The sequence below is a fragment of the Arvicanthis niloticus genome, chromosome 7 (assembly GCF_011762505.2).
Source record: "Arvicanthis niloticus isolate mArvNil1 chromosome 7, mArvNil1.pat.X, whole genome shotgun sequence".
Classification (NCBI taxonomy): Eukaryota; Metazoa; Chordata; class Mammalia; order Rodentia; family Muridae; genus Arvicanthis; species Arvicanthis niloticus.
The window spans coordinates 41630713-41649139 of record NC_047664.1 but is presented as its reverse complement, the minus strand read 5'-3'; the positions used below and the strand labels follow the sequence as shown (position 1 = coordinate 41649139).

At 49.8% G+C, this 18427-nt stretch overlaps 1 protein-coding gene across 2 annotated transcripts in view; it reads right to left on the bottom strand.

Moving 5' to 3' along the window:
* Window positions 1–1941: 1941 nt before the first annotated feature.
* Window positions 1942–18427, bottom strand: part of Ppp2r2c (protein phosphatase 2 regulatory subunit Bgamma) — an 88050-nt gene continuing 71564 nt past the window's right edge. For both annotated transcript variants that reach the window (XM_034509165.2, XM_076938397.1), the window contains exons 7-9: window positions 10039–10208; window positions 7660–7751; window positions 1942–4692 (exon numbers count right to left, since the gene is read on the bottom strand). In XM_034509165.2, the coding sequence (XP_034365056.1) occupies window positions 4401–4692; window positions 7660–7751; window positions 10039–10208 (554 nt within the window). In that variant the 3' untranslated portion in view covers window positions 1942–4400. The remainder of the gene's footprint in view (window positions 4693–7659; window positions 7752–10038; window positions 10209–18427) is intronic.

The following is an 18427-nucleotide window of genomic DNA, read 5'->3' as shown; positions in this document are numbered from 1 at the left end:
CTCTGGAAGCCTGAGCCTGAACCTAAGCACTGTTATCTGAAGCTCCTCCCCGGAGCAGCAGGGGCTCCTGGGTACAATGTTGTCCAGGGTGCAGTGTTGTGGCAGGTCTGGCCAGCTGCCCCTCTGCTGTTCAAGTTCTGACTCTGGGATCCACTCCTGCCCACCTGTGATCACGGAGCTCCTCAGGAGAGTGCCACCTTCTTTCCTTCCCCTCAGGAAGGCCTGGGTGTGGTCAGGATGGATCCAGCCCCCACTCTTGCTGCCTACTCCGTGCTGTGCACCTTGGGCAGGTCCTGGGGCCTCCCTGAGTATCCTGTCTATGAAGGAAGGTGAGAATTTCTTAGATGACCTGAGGGAAGGTACCAGTGTGCTGGCCTGGGGCTTCTGTGACAAATGGCCACAATCCCAGTGTTTGTGAAGAGCACATATTCATCTCTGTGGAGTCAGGAGACCTTAAGTCTATCATGGCTCTTAGTGGGAAAAGTCAAGGTTAGCAGAGCTGGGTCCTTTGGAGGCCCCAGCAGTGACAGCTTAGTAATGCTTGCTGGGCAAACACGAGGAGCCAAGTTAGAATCCTGGAACCCACAGAGAAAAGCCAACCATAGTGGCACATGCTTGTAATCTTGGCACCAGGGAGGAGACAGGAGGATCCTTGGGGCTCACTGGCTAGCTACCAGAACTGGCAAACTCCAGGCCAATGAGACTAGAGGCCTTCTAGTATGGCTCATCCTCCATCTCTATAGCCAACCATGGCTGTCCCGTCTTCCTGCCATGCATCTCTGAAAGTTTTCCTGATGTCATATTCCTAATTCAGTCAGGATAGCCCCCTATTATGGAGGTCTCAGGAGACCTGATGGGACCCCCTGAGCCACCCACAACAGTCCCTGTACCTCAAAGACCACAGAAACAGCCGCTGGAGCAATGGAGCTACATCTCTGTAGCTAAAGTGAAGCGTGGTGGGCTGAGGTCACAGTATTGGATACCAACCTGAGCATCCACACTGTTCGGGCATTTTGGCCGTGATGATCTGAATCCTGACCCAACATCTACTAATTGTACCAATTCAGACATGATACTTAGTCACCTCTGAGCCTCAATGTTTCCAAATATAGGTATAGTGACAGTACTCCATCTACACTCTATGAAAAGCATCCTATGGAGCCTAGGCTAGCCAATCCTGTATCACGGCCTGCTCAGTGGTACAAAGGTTCCACAAATGAACTTTTATCTTATTAGTCACCCAGAGGTCCCGAGGAACCAAGCACTGTTTACATATGTGGGTCAGAAGTTAGCCAAATGACACACAGCCAGGAAGTGGCCTTTGCATCCTGATGCTGACCTGGAGGCTGTACAGATAGATGGCAGCTATAGCTCTATCTCTGTCTCCTTCCTTACCATAAAAGGCCTTAGAGAGGTCTGGACTACAGGGAATACAACGGGGAGAGCAGCCCTGACTTCCTCACAATCCAGTGGCCCATATACTAGCTGTCTTTCTCTCACCCAGCTGTCCATTCCCAGAACCTGCTGCCTTTGCAGAGTGAGGCCAAGGGGTACTAGAGTCGAGGCCAGCCCCAGATAGCCCATGCAGCTGGGGTACTAGGCTAATGCTTGTGTTTGAGCCTCAGTTTTCTTACCTGGGTTTGTGGTGAGTTATACATACCTGCTACAAAGAGAGACAGGGCACCCATCATGGAACACATGCCAGCCACTGGGCTCCACAGGTACCATCTGGGACCCCTCCCCTCCAGGCACATTGCCAAACTTGGTGTCCCCACAGACTCTATTTCCTCCTCCATCTGGGTTAGGATTGAAGCCAAAAAGATACAGCTAGATGCAGCCCAGTCTTGATGGAAGCTGCTTCCTGCCCTGCCCACCCTGCTGGCTCCCAGTGGCTGCTCCCCATCCAGGTCAGTTCATTAATCAGCAGCCTTCCAAACCTCATTTTAGATGTAACATTTGTTATTTTATTGGAAAAAGCTGGTATTAACATATTTATAATTTTATTCAACAGTTGGATAATTTGTGAGACACCGAAGGAAAAAAAGAATGCACCTATGAGCCACAGAACCCCAAGTGACTGGGCCTGACTAAGTTACCAGCAAGTACATACCCAACACCCTCCAAGGGCTTCACCCTCAGAGAAGATTCAAAGCAGAAAAAAACAAACTCAAAACTCCAACAATGTCGCAATGATTATGGGAAATGCCACGTATTCAAGACCAGAGAACTTAAGCAGAGTAAAGTGGCAAAGTCTGTGGCTTGCAAGGTTCTGGTCCTTCTGCGATTTCTCACACCGCCCCTCCCCCCTCCACACTTTTTCCTCGATCAATACACACATTATTATTAGCAGTCCGCTCTGAACCAGGGTGATTTCTTCGGGTCCCAAAGACATATTTTTTTTTCTTCTGAGATCTTTTTCTGTCTCTCTTTTTCCTTTCTACTTTGGTACCCGACATTTAAAACAAAAGTCTGGAAACCAGGGCCATGTGCAAGACCTCTCCTTTTGAAGACCACATAAGATTTGACTTTGAAGACATTATGTGTGAAACCTATGACATCATAGCAGCCTCCAGCTCCCAAGGCAAGTATCTTCTCTAACACCAAACCACAAAGGCAGATGGGTGTGCCAGAGATCCAGGCCAGTGTGTAAAGCCCTCTCACCAGGACTTTGGCTTCAGTGGGATTTATATACAACTGGCCACATTCTTCAACTTCTTCACAAGAGGGGAAAGTCGCCCATCTTTTAATTGCTAACTTGAATCAGGGTCAATATGTACATATAATACTGTCCAGAGCGCCTGAATTTTACAGTGATAAACATTCTTCATTCACATTGACTAAAAAAACAAAAACAAAAAACCCCAAAAATGTAATGGACCCAGTTTCAGTGTAAATACATGGCCGGAAGTAAGTGTGCATGCGGTTTGTGCTTTGACACACACAAGGATACCTTGATCCACTGAGAAAAGAAAAGCTCTGTTTCCTGGGTGGCAGTCTGTGTTGTAAAAACTAAAGCCCCTCTGCTCTCTGCTTCCAGAGCCAAAAACGCCAAGCCCTGCAGTTCTGTGATTTCAGGAGTGAGGATGGAGCAGCGGTCACTATGAATGGCCACTCACCTGTGGCCCTGAGGAGGTCTGAGAAAACGTCCTCTGGGGCTGCCTGGCTGCATGCAACCTCTTTGTGGAGCAGCTGGAAGGGTGAGGAGAAAGCTGCAGATACAGTGTAGGTGAAGTGCATCTTGGGAGGCAAGCCAGGACGCCACTCTTCTCCATCTTCTCTCCATCATCATCTCGCTGGTGTCATCTTGTCACCAGCGTGCCTGCATTGAATGCACGACATGAAGATGCTTCCCTTCTAAAACCTTCCCTTGGAATGCTGCTTGAAAACCAGTCACCAGTGTGGTGGGTTGGAAAAAGCCTATGGAAAGACCTGCATGGGACACCTCAGGGTGTGACTCCTTAGGCACCCTACTTCTCCGCTCAGAACCTTGGTTCCCTCCTGGGTACAGAAGGGACGGTGACTACACTCCAGCTCCAGCAGAGCTTGGATCTCAGCTGGGAGTTACGAACATGAGTGGACACCTGTCTCATGGGCATGAGGATTCTACAGTCAGGGACAGGACCCACTGTCGGCCACGGGAAGATGACTGGTTAGCATGGAAAGGTGACAGCAAAGCCACCACAAAGTGGGCTGTGGGGATCCAGCCACAGCCACCATGGGCTGAGCACCAGGCCCAGCGTGCTGTGGGCACTCACAAACAGACGGCAGTGAGGTGAGGGCTATAGCCACACAGGTCCCCAGTCCTGCTTCTCAGGACTTGCCTCAGCCAGAAAAACCCACACAAGGAACCCAGCCCTGCCTCACGTTTAACCCTATGACTTAGGCTCTGCTTCTCAGAACCTGCCCTAGCCTGGCCTCTAGAATATGGAAAGACATCCCAAACACCCAAGTGACAAGCTGCCATGGCCAGCACTCAGTGAGAATTCTCTGTCCAAAATCCAACATGAAGCAGCAGCTCTGAACCAGGGCCCATGGCTGGTTCCCTTGAGGGTCTGCAGATCCTGACTGGCTTGTGAACTTCACTCTTCCTCTGGAGCCCCATCATGGACCAGCTTGACTTTCCCGGATAGAGAATGACCCATCCTGGACATGAATAAAGTCCTGACAATAATGAAAGCCCCAGCCTGAGACAGGAGGGCCGTAAACAAAGGAGCCCTGGACAGAGGCCACCAAGCACATCCACGTTATCCACCTGTAACTGAGGCTCCTCCCTGTCCTTTGTTTAAACTGGCAATGATCCCATCCAAGCCAACTCCAGCCTAGGGACTCATGTCCCCACAATGGCCACTACGCTCATCCTGTCCTCTTACAGAGGTGGCCGAGAGGGCCACTGAGGCCAGCTAGTGCATGTCAGAATTGACCTTATCCTGGAAGATGTACAGGTTGTTGGTGGCTGCAATGGCAATGATATTCTCGGCTGGGTGCCAGGCCGTGTGCAGGATCTTCTTGGTGAAGTCCAAGCTGTCCACACTGATGTCATCACGCCGCCGCTTGCCACCCACACACACGCGCCTTGGCTTGAGCACCGCTCTGGGTTTGCTGCTCTCCCTCGAGGCCTCCAGCGTCACATCCCGCTTGGTGTTGCGGTCGAACATGCGGAAGAAGTTGTTGTAGGCCCCTGTCATGATGACACTGGAGAGAGAAGGAGAGGGGTTGGATGTGGGTGGAGAGAGGGGACAAGGACACTCCAGAGCTACGGGGTGAGGCAAATACCACAACAGGAAAGGGGACCCTGAAGACAGACTTCTGCCCCACACTTTCTGCTCCTCTCCTAATCAGGGGCTTTGTCTAGTGAGGCATGGAGCGGACTATCACCATGATACATGATTTAGGAAGCAGGCTTGGGCCTAAAGGAGGGGTTGGGGTTGGTTCTAGGGAAGGCTTGAAAAGCTATGGGGAGAGGAGGAGAAAAAGGCTGTCACACAGGAGGGGGTATTCATACCGTTTTAGTGGGTGAAGAAGATAAGCCTAAACCAGTCCTGTATGTGTAGAGTACAGAACATCACTGCCAAGAGGGGCCCAACACTGTGTGTATGTGTCTGTCTGTATGTTTCTGTATGTGTGTGTTTGTATATGTTTGTGTTTGTGTATGTGTGTATGGGTGTGTACGTATTGTGTGTATAGGTGTGTATGTATTGTGTGTGTATGTGTGTTTGTGTATGGGTGTTTGTGTATGAGTGTGTATGTATTGTGTGTATAGGTGTGTATGTATTGTGTGTGTATGTGTGTTTGTGTATGGGTGTTTGTGTATGGGTGTGTGTGTATTGTGTGTGCATGGGTGTGTCTGTGTTTGTGTATGGGTGTATGTGTATTGTGTATATAGGTGTGTGCATGCGTGTATGGGTGTATGTATATAGGTGTATGTGTGTATATTTATATGGGTTGTGTGTTTGTATAGGTATGTGTAGTGTGTGTGTGTGTGTGTGTGTGTGTGTGTGTGTGTGTGTGTGTCTGCCCAAGACAAGGCCACATGAAGCCACTTTCCAGAGGGCTGGCTGACTCGGGCAAATCCAGCTGTTTCTAGCTGGAGAGTGAACAATCAGGATTAGATATAAAGCTGGATCCTGCTCTTCCATCCAAGGTCGCTGGGGATAGGAATGCAGGTCCTACTAAGGGTTGTTATATCACAGAGTGACCCGCCCTCTGCTGGCCCATTTATTAAGGGTTATAAAGGGATGAAGAATTTCTCCGATTATCCTTGGGCTCCTGGGATGCAGGTATTGAGGTCCCTGTCCATAGACAGACCAAGCTCAGGGGAATCCAGAGGCAGAAGGAAAAATAAAGATTGCTCTTTACTGGCCAAAAACATGGACAACCATTGATTGAGGTCCCTCCTGCCAGACATCTTTTCTACTGGTGATGGGGAAAAAAGGTACATAGTTAATGAGAATTTATCATATCATAAATGGCAAGTTACAGGAGGAAAAGCCCAGAAGCCTGTGGGGCAAGGCAGAGAGGACCAAGGCAGCTTCCTAGAGAAGACAGCAGAGCAAGCTGGAATGTGCTTCAGCAGGGTCTAGGGTCAGAGAGAGTAGATGTGGAGGAAGAAGAGGAGGGTGTGGTAGATCTATGGGAAGTGTCAGGCCAAATTAGGATGCTAATCCCAGGGCTGGGGCTCCATCACAGGCCTGGTGATTTTGTGCTGGGTTTAAGGCATTGTCTGGTTACATGAGACCCCTGGTGGCGAAATAAAAGTCAGGCAGTGGGTGGCAATCTTGAGCTACCTATTATCCCTTGGGTTGGAGTCACCTTTTTACAGCAATCTCTTACCTGCAAGTCTACCAAGGCCTGTTCCCACTGTTCACGGTTCATTCTAAGTGGGTATGGCTGCTTGCAGAAGAACCACAGGGGCCCTGGCTCCTAGGAGTGGTCAGACTGAGGCTGAAGCCTGGTTGTCTGTCTTGCCTCAGACCAGGGCTTTATCCTGCCTTCTTATTGGCCTTCAGTGAACACTATGCACCACTACGCAGGTCTCTCTTCTCAGCATGGTTCTTGTTCAGAGCCTCTGTGGACCCTTGGGTTGATAGCAGCCCCTCTGTGGGGCCAGACCTGCTCAGAGTGGCTCCCGCTTAGTGGTCTTTTGCCTGCTGTCTCCATCCCTACTGACAGTCTCAGCCTTGAGCATGACCACTACTACCGGCTGCCTAAGACGCTCTGGAGTGTCCCACCCACCTGACGCAGATGCCACCTGTGGATGCACACCTGGATGATGGGGAGTTTGGGCTCTCATGCCATCACTTCACACCCACCGATGGAGGGACAGGGACAGTGGGAAAGGAGGGGATGCCACAGAGGCTCTGACAAAAATGTGCCTGGTGTTATGCTCCTCTGGTCACCTGGAGCGTCTCTTCTTTATCTGGGCAGCAGGATACATGGCTATTCAGCCACAGGAGACCCTGAAAGGCCATCTACCGGCCTCAGGGAACAGAGCCTGAGGCCTGTGTGTGGGGACAGAAAAGCAATTTCTCACCTCCTAACAGAAAATATCTTCTAAGCTGTGGAGGGACAGGCACCCAGAGAGGCAGGCCCTTGGATCCAGCAGGGGACACAAAGGATGCAATGGGCCCCATTTACATCCACTGTGCTGGGCCCAGGCTATGGCAACACCAGAGTCTGTGCCATGAATTAGGGGCTTGTGTCTCAGGCTGTGGGGTGGGAGAGGTGGATCACAACTAGGTCATCAGTTCAAGTGAGCCCCAGAGGAACAGCATAGGGCTGCCACAGTGATGGTTAGGAGGAAGGTGTGGGCGTTTCAGTGCCTGTCTGTCTAGGCACGGAGATGCTGAGGTAAAGCCCTCATCTGAGGGCTCAGGGAGCGGGAGGCACTTGGCTGCTCCTGACTTAAAATCCCACAGCATCCTAGGACAGGGGGTGTCAAAGTGCGTGTCAGCATCAGTCACAGGGGTGAAGAAAGGCTCACTTCTCAGACTTAGACTTGAGTCTAAGAGCTCCGGCTGCAAGGGAGGAGACCTCCCACACCTTCCTCACCTCGACCAGGAGAAGTGCAGTTTTATGGTGACGCCTTGGGGAAACTCCCTCCTGGGGTGGAGGGTGAGGGGCAAGGCAGTGTCTGGGGCTGCGTGCCTGTAGCCGGCTCACCTGTCACTCCCATTCCAGGCACACTCAAACTTGTCGAAGATGCAGTCACTCTCATACAGGGAGCAGAGCTTACTCCTCAGGTAGTCGTGGACCTGGTGAGAAGAGGGACACGCTGAGTGATGGACACTAATCACCTGACACGTCCACCTGACACCTTCACGGGATGAATGATAGTCCTGACATAGTCCTGTGCACACAGCTGACCCAGCTGCGGGCTATGGGGAGAGCACCAGGGAGAGCATTCAAAGCCCAGACACTGGAGAGGCTGTCATTGGTGAGGCAGGAAAGGGTGGGCACTGCTATCCACAGTCGGGGGCCACTCCTCCTGCCCCAGACTTTGGCTCACAGTCCTACCAGGCTGTGTCACAATCACCCTGGTTCCACCTGCCTGGGACCTAAGAGGATGAAGCAATGGCTCTAACTCTCTGATCCCCGCATCCAGCACCCTATGGGATGCAGTGCACTGGCTCCCAAAGGAGCCCATGGCACTGCCAACCCTGCCTGAAGGAAGGGCTCTCATGTTTTAGTCTCCTTGTGTAGACACAGCACCCCTGAGCACATGGGTGTGGTAGCTTCCCCTCCTGTGTGCCAAGCCTTGCCTGCTCCCTGGTGGCAGAAGAAAATGCTTCTGCTGCAGAGAAAGAGTGAACACCAGGCTTGCTGGGCTCGCCATGAGGATGGACACTCTGTGTCTAGGACCAGTATCTTCAAGAACCATGGGTTGAGGATGATGATAATGTCTTGGGGTAATCCCACTCCAAGGCTCTTCTTTTTTAATTATTTACTTTTATTTTATGTGCACGGTGTTTTGCCTGTATGTGTATCTGTGTAAAGGTGTCAGACCCACTGGAGCTGGAGTTACAGACAGTAATGAGCTGCCATGTGGGTGCTGGGAATTGAACCTGGATCCTCTAGAAGAGTAGCCAGTGTTCTTAACCATGGAGCCTTCTCTCCAGCCCTCCCTCCCCACTCTTTCTGATGGAGTGAAATCGCTCTCACTTGCCAAGGACTGCAGGTTGGCCAAGCACAGTCTCACTACACAAAATTTCTGGAGCACAAAGGTTACCCCCAAAACAACAGCATAGCATCATTGCTGTATTAGAATCTGTAGGTCAGCTGACAGAAAGCCAAGCACCTGGCCCTTGGTCCCTAAAATAGTAATTCTGCCATTATGCCAGGGCCCCAGAGCCTTTGAGAGGCCCAAAGGCTCCACACTCACCCCTCCCTAAAATAATGTCCACAGAGGTCGCGGCCTGTGCTGTCCACAGTGTTGTGACGACCCCATGGGTCTGGAAAAGCACAGGCTCAGTCACCTCACAGCTTGGAGGTTGTTTCCTGCCTCGGTCTCCAGCTGTGGACACTTTCAGAGGGACACAAGAGGGTTTGTCCCTGTTCAGAGTATACAGGGTTGGACCTGGAGAAGTGGGGGAGCCACAGGCCCCGCCCACTGCTAACAAAGGGGAGGTCCGGTCAGCAGGAGATGTTCTGGGAGTGTGTGACTTCTAGGAACTCCTTCCAGAAGCTTTACCTCCAGGACACAACACCTCAGGTTTTGACAGGGGAGCAAGCCGTGCTGAGTTTTAGGACTGCCACCACTGAGCTGAGACTCCTCTGTCACTCTCCAACTTCCTAGTGTCCCCGTCTTTGGAACCAGTAGACAGTGCCTCCTTTGCTGGAGCAGGACAGAACAGGTGATAGGCACGTGTATGGACTACAGACACAGCCCTGTGGGTGGGGCTGGGCTTTCTAGTGGCATGCCTGAGCCTGTATCTGCCAATCCAAATTCTAGACCTCACCTTTAGGGTTCAGCACAAATGCAGCTGCCTCCAGAAAGCCCTGCCCTGCCCCCTTGCCAGATACCTACAAGCTGTGCTTGCACATGTGTTAATGCCAGCTTAGTCCTTGTGCTCCACCAAGAGATCTGGCAGGATGATGAATAAAATTTCCCCAGAAGTGCTCAGGGGTCCACCCTGCACACTAGCTCAAAAAATCCACTCCGAAAATCTAGAAACATCTTCCATGCTACCACTGAACACAGTTCACACAGAGAGGTTTATGGTGGGGGTCATGCTTACTTACTTACTGGTAAGGCTGTGAGTGCTGTGGGTTGTATTTGCACCCCAACTTCAGACCTGACTGCATCCCTTTACCCCTTCCTCCCCTCCTTTCCCAGAAGCTGGGGTTCTAGATGCAGATGACGGCCCCATGCAGAGGCCCCGTCAGCCACCCCAAAGGCTCTCTGTAGTTTCATCTACAATACAGCACAGAAAGCCCCTGTGGCTAGGCAGCCCCTGCGGGGTTGTCAGTACAAGGAAGGGAGGATCCTGGGAGATCTCACACCATATGGAGGCCCTGAGGATGCCAGACTTCTGCACACACCTGGTAGGTCTCTATGGGCCTCGCCTCCATGTTCAGGTCCCAGACTTTGACCGTGAGGTAATCCCTTGTGAGCATGTAGCGCCCACTGTGGCTGAACTTCACGTCGGACACCGAGGAGATGATCTCTGAGAAGAAGGAGCGATTGCTGGGGTCCTCAGGCTCTTCAAAGACTGTGGAGAAAGAATCGGCAGCTGTCATTGTCTGTCCTGCCCAGTCAGAACCACAGCCAGGTGTATCCATGTAAGCTTAACTGTCTGTCTGTACTATCGTTCATTCATTCATCAAACATTTCCCTAAACACCAACCAAAACCTTGGGCTCTAAGAGGAAAAGCCAGCTCCTGGAAGGGCTCCCTTGTGAGAACTGTGTTAATTGAGTATTTACTGTAGTGCTGTGAATGACTTCACTTAATCCCCTAATAAACCTTCGGGGTGGTAGCCTAATTAACCCCATTTAATACACAAGAAAACTCAGACTGAGAGTGAATCCACAAGCAGATCTCAAAACTACGCCTGCTGCACACTCTCTGCTGCCCCCTACTGGCAGTTCAGAACACAAGCCTGAAAGTGTCTTGGTAGTTCTGTCTCTAGGCCAAACCCTGATTTGGTTCCAGTACTAACTGGTCCTGGGTCTTTTGTACATGTGTATTGGACACCTGTGGCTAATCACACCCCAATGGGGCCAGGTCGGCAGAGCAGGTAGGGACTAGGGCTGGCATTAACTCCCTCCCCAGGCTCTGTGGCAAGACAGAGGGGGTGCTGGCAGCCAGTTCCCATCTAAGCATCTCCAACCTGCAGACCCAGCCCCAGGAAACCACTGAGTGACAGCCCTGCCCACTGCCTCATTAGAAGCAGAGGGTTGGCCACAGCTCCCAAGAGGCTCGGGACCGATCTTTCCTCTCCAGGTACATAAAGCCAACAGTGGCCCAGCACAGAAGAGATGAAAGTGCTAATAGACTGGATTCAATAATGCTCACTGACTACTGTCTAACAACTGTTCATTCCCTGTTCAGCCTCGTACAGTCAATCCCCATGAGACAAAGGGAAACATGCCCCTAGTTGTAGCCCATGAAGAACTGACATGCTCTGGCCGCCATTTCTGAGTCTCAGAGCCCCCCAGCTTCTGTCACACCATCCCTTACACCGAAGCCTGCAAAGAGCATACCTGGGAAAGCTCCGGGCCTCAGTCCCAAGTTTGCACTGTATGAAGAACCTTGGGACAGGATGGGGATTTGTGCAGCCTGTGAAGGTGCTGGAGTGCCAGCCATAAGCCAAGCTGTGGTAGCTTTAACAGCTGGAAGGACAGGGGAACAGCTGCTCCCAAAGCCCCCATGGCTGCCAGCCCTACCCACACCCTGACTAGATCTCCAACCTCCGTAACTGCGTGTTGTTTTAAGTTGCTGAGAAAAGTGCTCTCTTAAGGCTTCATGAGGAAGCTGAGGAAGAGCAAAATGCCTGGAAAGGGGCGCCATGGCTCCACCTTGGGAGAGTCTGCGCAGTGAATGGTATGCTAGCCTTGAACAGCTCAGCCACCATTAGCCCTTCTTACAGACTCTGCTGTCAAAAGCAGAAATAACTGTCTATTTTGAGGACTTGTGAATGGCTGTTTCTATGGTTACCTTGTCACAATGCCTAGCAGACAACAACCTGAGCTTCTAGTGTTTCTGGGAGAGGCGACGCCATGGATGGGAATACAGGATAGCCAGTAGACACCTGAGCCCGGTCTGGTTCAGACAGGTCTGGGGAACTACTGTACTCCTTTGACCCTCAGCCTCCTCCCCTGCCCAGTGACAGGCGTGAGTGCATACAGGGCTCCACTGCACTTCTCATTCAGTGAGAAGAAAGTTGCAGTGCCATTCTATTAGGAAAGGATGCTGTGGGAAGGGCCCTGAGGGAGTCTCTGACAGCTACTCCTTGGCATTTAAACACAGGAGTGGGAGGCAAAGGACTCTGGACAGCACCAGGCTTTGTACACAAGTGCAACTGGAATAATGATCATGGCTGATTACGATCAATACATGCTTGGCCCCTGGGAACCAGCTGCCTGACTTCTCATGACAGCCAAGAATGTACACTGTGGTTGAGGAGCACAGGACCAAGGACGGGGACAGTGGCCCTTGTAGCAGCATCAAAGGATAGGATGTTATGGCAGAGGGAGTGGTTGGTTGTCAGAGTGCTTATCGAGCATGCTCCTGGCTAGGGTTCCATCCGGTCTGGGGTTGGGATAGCAGGTAGGCATTGACTCTGAATTCTGGATTCTACACAGGTTATTTTGAAGCTGAGAAAAAAAAAAGTCCAGAAAAATCTAAAATATAGAATTAACTCCAACAAAAAAAAAATGTGTATGAACCTCTGTAATGGTTGATATTCTCAACACTACAAGATCTAGGAACACCTAGAAGACAAGCACTTGTGAGAAACTGGCTGGTTGGTTAGCTTCTGGGATATCTTCATTGGGTTAGCTGAGATTGGAAGATGCGCCCTGAAAGTTGGAGGCATCATTTCCTGAGCTTGAATCCTGAGCTTCGGAAAAAGGAGACAGCAATCTGAGCACCAGCGGACATCTCTCTCCGCTTGGGTAACCTTGAGCCATGAGCCAAAACTAACCTTTTCTCCCTTAAGTTGTTTTTATTACAGAAACAGACACATATATAATTCAGAAAAATTGGTACCAGGGTGTGGGGGTGTTGCTGTGCTGAGCCTGACCACTAGGCTCTTAGGCCCTTAGAATAGACTTAAAGGAGGAATATGGAGGAGTTTGGAGGTTTGAGGCAGAAAAGCCTTGAATGCTGTAGGCAGAGCTTAAGCTACTCTTGTGGGAGTTTGAAAGACAAGAATGCTGACAGATGTTTGGACAATGGAGGTCCTGCTCATTAGAGAGAACAAGGGCTCTATCTGGGGCTAGGCTGTGGACCATGCATGTAGATTCTTAAGAGAGAATAGCTTGTATATTATATGGATGCATCACCTGTCAATTTAAAAACTTTGGCCTATAGGAAAGGGTAGAATAGAAGGTGGGGCATCCAGAAGGCACAAAGAATTCTGGGAGAGAGCCAGGGTGGGAGATTTGCTCAGGATGATGTGAGAAGACAGATGCTTGGTCCCTGAGCACAGGTAACTAGCCATGTGGCAGAATGTAGATTAGAATAAATGGGTAATTTTAGTTATGATCTACTCAAGAGAAGAAGCTAGCTATTTGGATAAGGTATTTGTAAATTTATTTTGAGTCTGAGTCTTATTTCTGGTAGCATGAGGCTGGAAGAACCAGACGTAACTTCTACATATTCTGGAAAAGAATCTGGCTTCGTGTGTAAATGTTGCAAGTTTAAAGTTTAAAGGTGATGGGTTAATTTGTTTGGTGGAGGACATTCTAAGAAGAACACTAGGCTGCAGCACGCCTGTTTACTGCATGTGTAAGGGCCACAGTATAACAAGAGTACAATTTGGATATAAAGATATTTTTTAATGTGTAATTTGTCAAAGAGAAAAGAATCCAATGAAGCTAAAAGTTACAGCCAAGACAGTAGCTGAATAGAGGCCATGATTGTCACAGAGAAGGTCCCAAGGGCTGCACTCAGAAAAGAGAAAATCGCTCTGAGGGCAAGACCTGCCCATCAAATGCTCCAACAAGTGGAAAGCAAAGTCTCTGAAAGGAGTCAGCCTGGGATGAGAGTACAGCTGCGGGGCTTCCCTGCCTACTGCCAAGGGCCCTGTTTACCCAGGGTCAGGCCACAGAAGTGAATACAGCTGCAGTCCAAGGAGGCCAGGCTACCATTCACATTGGCAGTGGAGCATAGCAGTGTCACCCACTGGTTTTGCAGGTAAGAAATATGCAAGAGTGAGTAGGTCGTGAAAACTTGCACCGGGGCTCCAGAAAGGTCACTGTGTGCAGCTCAGAAGGTAAAGACTATGGAGCAATGGAGACCCAAGGATATTGGAGATGCCAGGACCATGGGACATTCATCAAGGAAAGGTGCTGGCATCGAGTAAAGTGGCCTCAGAGAGGCTATGTGTGCTGAGGGCAACAGAGCTGGATAGGTGGGGCTTTTAAGCTCTTTGCTGCCCTGTCGAGTACATCGAGGGTCCCAGATACTGGACATGGAGCTAAGAGGTCTGGTGCTGACCCTGATAGTTTGGTCTTGCTTTAGATACTCCTTGCTCTGACTCCACTCTTCCCCTTATTATATAATATGTCATTATGTGTTTGGGAGTATGAGACTTTATTTTACAGGTTCATGATGAAGAGGTTGCCTGGCAACTTAGATAAGACTTGGGCTTTCGACATTTAATGATGGTGGAATGCTAAAGACTATGGGGTCTTCAGAAGGTGGAGTGAACACAGTTTGTTTTATGAGATGGCTATGAGCCTATGGAGAAGAGAAGTTTAAAAACAAGCGTGGCTTAAAGGTAATGTGTGGGGTGTCTGATGGCAGTGAAGTCTGTGATGACACTGCCAACTTGACAGGGCCCAGAATCACCTAGGAGACAAACCTCTAGGTAGCCCTGATTAGGTTAGCAGGGGTGTGAAGCCCCATCCCCAAAGTGAGTGGGTAGGGTAGCACTACTCTCTAGGCTTCAGCCCTGGACTGCAGAAGAAAGAAAAAGCTAACCAAACACCAGCATTTCTCTCTCTGCTTCTGACTGTGGACGCAATTTGACTAGTCACCTCAAGTTTCTGCTGCCATGACTACCCCCACTATCAGGTCCCAAAGAAATCTGGGACAAGTGGCTGAGGTGCCTTATTTGCATATCAAAGAGTGTGCTGCCAGGCTCACTCAGTGCACTGCTTCTCTCTGCCCTAAACCTCTCCACTCAGAGCCTTTGCTTCCTTCCTCACCTTCTCTTTCCTATTAGCCATTACATATTAGCCATGCCATCTCTTGGTTCCTATTGTCTGTCTCTCTCTGTTCTCTTGGCCCTTGGTTCTCTCAGCTCCTTCTTCTCTTTGTCTCTCTGCTTTGTTCTGTCTCTCTTCTCTTTCTCTCCCATCTTTTGGCCCCTGATTCAGTCTGGACTCTTCTAGATGGCCCTGGATGTTCTCTCCCTCATATCTATAATAAAAATTGTCTCCTAAGGCATGCATAGGAGAAGGCATATCTCCATTTCCATTCAGCCACCATAATGAACAGTAACATCAAATTGTAGGTCAGGATAAACCCTTTCTACCTTGTTGCTTTAGCTAGGGTATTTTACCATAGCAACAGGAAAATAAACAAAGACAAACACTAATGGGGGGTGGGGGGAGGAATGAATTGAACTTACTGACACCAACAAAACCATGAGGCTGGATAGATGGCTCAGTGGCAGAGGGTGCACTGAACTTCCAGAAGGTCCCAGGTTGGTTCCCAGCCCCCACATCTGACTCACAACTGCCTACAACTCCAGCTTCAAGGAATACTGACCTCTTCTGGCCTCTATGGGCATTACACTCACTTGCTTATAACCTAACTCTCAGATACAGACATACAATTAAAAGAAATTAAAGAAATTCTTGTGTAGAGAGAAAGAAAGAAAGAAAGAAAGAAAGAAAGAAAGAAAGAAAGAAAGAAAGAAAGAAAAGAAGAAAGGAAGGAACAGAAGAAGGAAGAAATAAAGAGAAAAGCCAGTCTTTCCATCACAGGGACATCTGGTATATGAATACAACCTGTACAAGACCCAGAGAGGAAAGTGTGTACTATGCGAAGCTCAAGAAAAAGGAAGAGACCTGCAGCTCTCGGGAGGAAGGCAGAAGGATGGTGACAACAGTGCAGAGAGCACGGGAAGAGAAAACCACAGGCCACAGTCACCTGTATATATATACACACACACACACACACACACACACACACACACACGCAAATGCTCTTAACCTGTAGACTGCCATGTGCCACGCACGCAGCCTGCCTCTACACAGGACCGCTGGCTTGCAGAGAGGCCCAGACAGGCTGATATGGTCAAAGCTCCTAAGTGAGTCACTGAGACTCTGAGAATCCCTCAGAAAAGACCTAGCCCCAGGACTGCTGGCTCCATCCAATGCCTGCAGTGGTAGCTCCTCCTACACTTCAGCCTTGCAGAAGCCTTCAAGTGGCACGGTATACCACAGAGCCTATGAACACTGCGTCCCTGAGAGGAAGACATGGGGTGGATAGAGAGAGGTACTGCAAAGTGAACTCTACCTCTCCCATGAGGCTCCAGCCTCACCAGGCATGTAACAGGCATGTAACAGGCATGATGGGGGAAGTTCTTAGGCCTGGGCTCAGAAAGTGAACAAGGGACTCGAAGCAGCTGCCCTGGTGGCTGCTGATGTCTCACTCCACCTACACCACCCCAAGAATCTGGGTGTCACAAACTACTAAGGCCAGGTGGCTCTGCCTGCTCCCTCTCCCTCTGCACATAATCTGAACAGTACAGAACACCCAGACAGTACCAAAAGCCTCTCCCTGCCAGAAACACGCTCACACACTCATACACAATCTTTCTCCCTTACACACATGCACACGCACACGCACACGCACATTCACACACTGTCCCTTATACAGACACACACTCTCTTATATACACACATACTCTCTCTTGCCCTTATATACATATAATCTTTCTCCCTTACATACACACAATCTCTCTCCCTTACACACATGCACACACACACACACATTCACACACTCTCCCTTATACAGACACACACTCTCTTATATACACACATACTCTCTTTTGCCCTTACATACATATAATCTTTCTCCCTTACACACACACATTCTCTTCCTTACATACATACACACTCTCTCCTCCACATACACTCTCTCCCTTACACATATACACTTTCTCTCCCTTACACACACATACACACATACTCTCTTAAATATACACGCATTTGCATACACACATGCACCTTCTCATTTTTAACATGCAGATACATAGACAAATGGAAACAAAACTATGTCTCATGGTGTACCACTCCAAGGCCATGTCTTCATGTCTTCTTGGTACTGTCTCTGCTTCCATTTTGGGAGCAAAGCAGTATTGCTCTGTCAGTCACCCCCCGCCCCTCACCCACAGAATCTGTCAATGCAGGAGATTCCTGTGTCACTAAAAATCTTCTAAACATTTGAAATGACTGAAGGGTGTCTCTTAAATGGCTGTCACCATTGCCAACGCACCATCTACTCTGCTGGACCAGTGGGATGACTCTGGGTTCTGCCTTCAAACTGAAGGAGGTATCACGGAGCCTCTGCCCCCTCCAAGGGACTCAAACAGGGCTTAACCCACAGCAGGCCTGAGCTCTCCTCTCCTCCCCATTTTTTATTGCACAGCGTGACAAAGAGCTGAATATGGACCTAGTTCAGGAATGTGTGCCATCTGAGCCAGCAGGGAGTGACCACAGGTGTTTGGGGCAATGCCCCATGGTGGATGAAATTGCCCCAACCATGTCTGACTGTCTGACTTAATCCATAAAACCTATTAATATATCTCTCTCTCTCTCTCTCTCTCTCTCTCTCTCTCTCTCTTTCTCTCCCTCCCCCTCCCCCTCCCCCTCCCCCTCCCCCCCCTCTCTCTCTCACACACACACACACACACACACACACACACATATGGTGGGGGGAGGGGAATTAAGGCCAAAGATAGCATGATCACCAGTTGGTCTGAGCAGATCCCCAGATCACCCTGTGGTCTTGAGAAGGGTTGTCACCACAGATCACCCAGTGGCCCCAGTGTGACCACAAGGATCATTATGTGAGAATGAGGAACTGACTTCAGGGCAAGTCTCAACATGGCTCTGAGAATGGAGGGAGTGGCTGAGTGTCCAGGAGGTAGCACAAATGACCCCTGAGAGTTATAGTGGGACCACGTGCCCTCTGCTAGTTCTGGCCAATGAGACATCATACCTCGGACTCTAAAACCATGAACTTGTGTTCAGGTGGCTCGGGTGGTGGCTGATGTGGGCCAGCTGCAAGAAGTCCAGGGCTGTTTGTGAGGCTGGTTCTGTCCACAGTCACCTGGCCTTCTCAGGCTTCCCTTCCCATCCTGTGGAACGCAGCCCAGGAATACAGCGTGAGGAGAACTGGGAGTGCTTGGGAGGACTCTCCAAGGTAACAGAGTCTTGTGACCTTGTGTCTTGAAGACATAGACTTGTTCTTGGAAAGTGTTTTCGAGCTCCTCCCAGGTGTAGCAGATAGGAGTGAGTTTGCTTCGGATTACTCATTATTTCTTGCTGCTGTTATTTAATTAAATGTTTGTGCCTCTATGGAAAGACATGCTCTTGCCATGTGTGTCTTGTCCTTGTGATTGTATAAAACTTGAACTTTACCAATGTGACCTGTCTTAAGCCTCAGTGCATATAAATTGTCTGGGGTTCTGAATAAAGTTGGCTAGAGCATGAGAATTTAGTCTGCCTCATTTATCAGCTCAGTTCTC